The sequence below is a fragment of the Gavialis gangeticus genome, unplaced genomic scaffold, assembly GCF_001723915.1.
Source record: "Gavialis gangeticus isolate Ggan-Ray unplaced genomic scaffold, GavGan_comp1, whole genome shotgun sequence".
NCBI lineage: Eukaryota > Metazoa > Chordata > Crocodylia > Gavialidae > Gavialis > Gavialis gangeticus.
Window position 1 is genome coordinate 123,933,693 of NW_017728992.1, and position 6,000 is coordinate 123,939,692.

Here is a 6,000-nt window from a genome sequence, read left to right on the forward strand (position 1 = left end):
GGTTTTCCTGAGTAAGGGTTGAAAGAAAGTGGTATACTGTGGGTTTGCTGTTGCTGCTTATGTAACAGAAGCACTTATTACCATTACTGGTGGGGGTTTAATCTGTGAGAAGAATTTTCAGCTTCCATTGAAAATGTGCAAGAGCACAGTTCCACTGGTAGCAATGTTAGTTGTGTACTGGGTATATTACTGGTTGTCTATGCTGTGGGAAAGCTGCCTGCACAGGTCTACTCTAGTGTTTCAGCTGTTGTTGTCACTGGTGAAATCGCAGCACTGGTAGGCCATTAAGGAGACAGCTGCTGAAAAGCTGCAGTGCATGTATAATAAATAAAACAGCGCTGCTTGGATGCACATTTACCCATATTATACACACACATTAGTCCAGGGGTGCTCAACCCCCAGCCTGCAGGCCAGATCCAGACCATAGCCCACAGGGGTCTCTCTGGGTCTGAACACTTGGTTGTGGGGGAATGGTGGTAAGCAATTGCCATTCCCCTGCTGCCAAATTTCTGGACATCTGGGAAGCCCCAATCACCAGATAACATGTTAGATTAGTATGGAGAAGTGGGAGCTGGAATGGGGATCTCCGTTGTCTGGAATTTGGCCTTTTATCTCATTCCCCCTCCTCCGGGGAGATAAAAGCAAGAAACAGTTTAATTAAATAAAAGAAAATAAGGAAAGCTGCACAACAAAGTATGCAATTTTACACATGATAAAAATAGTAATAGGGCACCTAACAACTTAGACAGTATCATGCAAGTTTTGGGCTATTTAAGCTGAAGTCCCTGTTAGCAGAGAGGGAGTAGATGGAAGTTACTGAGTCTGCCACAGCATCTGGATTGAGTGCAGAACATGACTGAGCATCTGGACTGAGCGTTCCTTGCTAGTGTAGAGATCTAGGAAAAGTAGGTCTCAGGAGGTCATAACCTCCTGTTCAAGGCAGGATCATCTTCATCGAAAGCATCCCATACAAGTTTTTATCTAATCTATTCTTAAAACTGCATGAGCTACTTTTCTTGCACAACTACCAGGCACAATATGCTTACAAAACCCCCAAGAACACCCTCACAGGCCAGGGTTAAAGCAGTGGGATGAGGGCACTATCAACATCCAGCTGCTGTTTGTTAAAATAGACACCTGTGGGACAGCACCATTTGAAGTATTCAGTAAAACTGAACTGAAAATGAGTGTGGTTGCAAAGAGAGCTTGTACACTTGATTCTAGGAACTTTGGGATAGGTGCATCAATGCATAGGTGCATCAACGCTTATGAGCAGGAACATAGTGCACTGTGTGTGCTTGAAACTGAGTGCTTAGCATGGATGCATGTGTAATTCACTTGCGTTTGTTTTAGGTTCTTCACTGTGCTGTGCTCTGTCCAGAGGATACAAACTTGTTACAGCCGTAGCTATCGGGTTTTGATTCTTTAGCTTGAACTGTAACAGCTTACCGTTCAAACTCTGAAGGTCCCCTGTCCAATCCCTGGTGTGTTGACGGAGATGATGACTGTCATTCTTGTACTAGTACAAATTTGCCCTGCGCCTATGCCCTTTTAATTTTCCTATTGCATATATAGAAGTGAACCTTAACAATTGTTCCCAGATAACACAAGGTCCATATAGCTAAAAATTACTTGACCCAGATTATATTAAAAAAAAAAAAAATTGTTACTAGAATATAGAAAAATCTTGAATTGGGCATCTTTATTTTTTTTTACTTTCATATGTTGGATTTTTTGTGGGTTTGTATCTCATTTTAATGCATATTAATTTTGTATTTGCTATAGACGATACTTTAAAAATATCCTTTCACAGTGTTAATCACAGAGTAGAATACTTGTATTTCACTGTATAGTATTGTTTTGAAATGGTGCAAGTTAACTTCTTCTGTTTTCCTGTCTCCCTCATGACCCCTTACCCCAAAGTAACTCAACAAATTCTCTTTTTAAGCAAGCAGTCTTAAACAGATCAGAGATTTTCTTCATTATGAATTACTAATTTAATATCTATTTCTATTTCTTAGCATTCTCCATCGGAACCCTTTTTAGAGAAACCAGTGCCGGATATGACTCAGGTTAGTGGACCGAATACCCAGCTAGTGAAAAGCGATGATTATCTGCCATCAATTGAGCAGCAGCCACAGCAAAAGAAGAAGAAAAAGAAAAATAATCACATTGTTGCAGAGGGTCCCAGTAAAGGTTTTGGTAAGGAAGATTTTCCTAGTGGGCTTGACAGCCAGGATCTAACCAGGAACTCAGCGGATTGCTCACAGGAAGAAAAAAAGAAAAAGAAGAAGCCCAAGGCAAAAAAAGAGCCGAAGGATCCTAAGGAACCCAAGGAAAAGAAGGAGCCGAAGGAACCCAAGACCCCCAAAACCCCTAAGACCCCCAAAGAGCCAAAGGAAAAGAAAGCAAAAAATGCCACACCAAAACCCAAGACCAGCAAAAAGACAAGGTATGTCAGAAAATATCTTTGCAGTGTGTTGTGGGTTTGTATTCAAGCAAAAATAATGTACTATATATATCTGTGGGGTTTTAAAAATCCATACTGAAAGAAGAAAGGAAAAAAAATCCCGTTTTCTTGGCTTGCCGTTATCTACGTTGATATTGCTGAGGAATTTCCAGATATGTTTGTTCAGATTCCTGATTTATTGATTTGTAATTAATTTAAATGAGGTGGAGAGGTCAAAGTCCACGTAGTTGATTTTGCTTTTTTAACACTTCAGAATCACTGGATCTACTGGATTTTGCAACTGACTCCTTTTATTACCATCAATGATGTTTGTCATACTAATTTGAGCATTAAGAAATTCAGTCACATTAGGATCCAACTTAAACAGAAGTTACCAACCTCTGTTATCAGCAGTAACACAAGCTTAACTTAAATGGGGAGGTGGGTCTAAAGAAGTATTTTTACTAAAGCCTTGTCTAGACATGCCACTTTTAGCAATGAATTCTGCCTGTATAGTTAAAATGGTATAGCACCTTCATATGGACACATTTATACTGGGATAGTAGTATATACCACGTCCCATAAACTATATGGCATTTCTATATAACTATATTCACATTAATTATTTGATTAGATTATTTTAGTAAAAAGTTGAGCTCTTAAGTAAAAGAAAAATCTCTAATACCAAGCCTCCCCTTCCCACCAAAACAAAGCAAACCTTTGTTGATCTGATCTTGCAACCCTGTTTTATGAGTTGGAACAGAAAAATTAAGTATCTCACTCTGTTATTGTGATATTTTTGTAAGGGGCAAAGTTAAAATCTTACTAGGCAGCATGAGGGAGATCAAATGGTAGATATGTATGATGTGTTTATAAATAACAAGAACCTGGGGTTCCAAAGCATCTCGTTCACATACAGACACATGCAAGTATGAATACAAATGTTCTTTCGGAAAGGAGAACTAAGAAGGGGAAAAGCATTAAAACTGATTTTTTTCATTTGTACTTTAAAATTTCTTACAACTGTTCTGAACCTGTTCCAAACATCTGAATCTGTTTTTCAAGATGTGGCCAACGTTAGAAAATATAACTTCCAGATGGAAGCACAGCCAGACCTGGTTAATCTGAATCAGTTTGTGATTTGTATTAGGGCTTTAAAAATTGCAATTAACAAATCAGCTTTGTGTGTATTCTACAAAGTTAGACTACTGCTTAATATGTTGATACAGCTTTACGGGTACATGAAGCTCAGGTAGCAAGATATGACTATTTCTTTTAATAAGAGGGGTAGTTTCTCTGGACAGAAAGCAGAGGAAGTACTTATTGAAGAATCTGTGTAAACTTGCTGGTTGTATCTGCTTATATAATGAGGCAAAAATAAATATTTATGTTATGTTCCGGATTGTTGAAATCTACTGATCAGTTTATACAAACAGTAACATTCTAGTTACAGCATACAGTAGATTCTACTTGAATGTATGTGGTGGATTTAAAGCAGATCTCAAACTATTATGTTTTTAGAAACAGTACCTTTCTCGGCTACCTAAATAGGTTAATTGTTTGTGCGGGGGAAAACATTCATAGATTTTTAAAACCAGAAGGGGAGTGTTGATCTTTTATTTTGATCTCTTGCATAACACACTCCTAACAACAGCTTTTGCATCAGAAGAGGAAGACATGAGATTTTATCTAAAAGTACACCTTAACTGCACAACTTGTCAATTGAATGCTATTCATGTTATTTTAACAAATACTAAGGTTAACAAGAATTCATTTAAAAAAATAAATAAAATTTTAGCATTGGAGACGTGTAGAGGGTGAGATTGGCCATGCACCCCCTGGAAACCCAGCTGCGAAACTGGAAGTGCCAGTGGAAGTGCACTTCCAGTTTCACTGCTGGCTTGGTGATCAGCTTCTGGGGGACACCCTCTCCCCCCCCCACTGGTGATCTGGTGCCCCCCCAGACTTGGGAGGCACCAGTCGCCCATGATTTTTAGGTTTCTGTTAATTGTGATTCACACCAGACTGCAGAATCTACCAGGCTCTGCATAGCTATATCTAGAAAGCCTTGCAGGTCACCCCAAGCCTAAGTAATGGGACATGACTATGGTGGTGGGAAAGTAGCCTTTCCTTCCACAGAACATATTGTTGCTCTTAAATGTGTAAAGGAGAGGCTTTGTTCTCTCTTCTTTTGCAACCTTCTGCTCAAGATTTACTGCACAGTTGACTAATTAACTGTGCAGTAAACATCTCAGCATCTACATGTGCGCCCTTATTAGGGTGCATGAAACTAATAAACTCTGCAGCAGGGTAGGACTTGTAAATACAAGTCCTACCCTGCTGCAGTTTTTTTTTGTGCGCAGCAGCGCGTGAGTAGACACTGAGCCGGCTGGCTGGTGCATGAGGGTGCTTCAGTGTTGGGGCTTCCTGCCGGCTAGACCTGCACTGAAGCACCTTGTGCCCCAGCCAGCCCCTCTGCAGCACATTGAGCCCAGTCAAAACAGCCCTGGATTGGCAGGTTGATCCCATGAATGCCCTGCCAGCCGGGACTGCTGTGACCCGACTCAGTGTGCCCTGCTCTCGGCACACGTGTAAACTGTGCACCTGCGGGCTTCCTGGGAGCAATAAACTGGAGCAGTAAGCTCTGCAGTTTGCTGCCCATTAGTAGTATGTGTAGACATGCCTTATGTAACTAAAGAGTTTAAATCATTGATACTTCTCTTAGCTACTACATGTTACTTTCTGTTCTGTGAGAAACATGAACTGGGAAATATTAATAGCCACTAGGACTTGCTTATGTATGGCTTAGGAAAAGAGTACGTTCATAGTCACAGACTTGACTTGCCATTGCAAGTCATCTTTCCAACTCATGTACTCAAGCAGATTTATAAGGAAGATAGACCTGGTGACTTATTGGAGGACATGTTGCTAAAGAATATAACTTCTGTCAAAGTAATTTTGCCTGTGATTGTGAGGCAATACCACATATTGATGAATCTGCCTAGTGACTTATAGGTAACTGAGCCAGGACTTTAACAGGAATCAACCCCTGAACTATTAATCTGTTGGTCAGTATTTCCTCTGCTCAAAGGAATAGTCATTGAGATGTGATGATTTCATGGTGCTGCCACTAGGAAGGACGTAACAGCACAATATCAGAGGTGTCTAAAATGTATGCAACTAAATGTAAATTCTGAATTGCACAATCCTATAGACAGAATTTGTGGTGGTACAAGTAACAAAGTGTTTGGATTACTTTAGCACTAGTGTTTATAGTTCTACAATAGTTTGATTCTGAGCATTGAGTATCATTATTGGTGGTTTTGTGTTATAAAATGCTAATGTGATATTGGTTATTTTCATCATATAATAAGCTAACTTGACTCGATATTAAAATCCATTTTTCTAAGGGATGGAAGAAATGATTGAAAAGACAGCAGAGAGATGTGGGTATGTACATAATCTCAGGAAATAAAGTAGTTCCTTTCTGAATCATCATAAAAGTTGATTCAAGTAGTACAAGGGGAAATCAAAAATAAAACAACCCCCCA

At 39.6% G+C, this 6,000-nt stretch overlaps 1 protein-coding gene across 1 annotated transcript in view; it reads left to right on the top strand.

The window, feature by feature from the left end:
• CHD7 (chromodomain helicase DNA binding protein 7) overlaps positions 1 to 6,000 on the top strand; it is a 193,290-nt gene that overhangs the window by 114,850 nt on the left and 72,440 nt on the right. Inside the window, exon 3 of the mRNA XM_019527714.1 lies at positions 2,022 to 2,452. Coding sequence (XP_019383259.1) covers positions 2,022 to 2,452 — 431 coding nt within the window. The remainder of the gene's footprint in view (positions 1 to 2,021; positions 2,453 to 6,000) is intronic.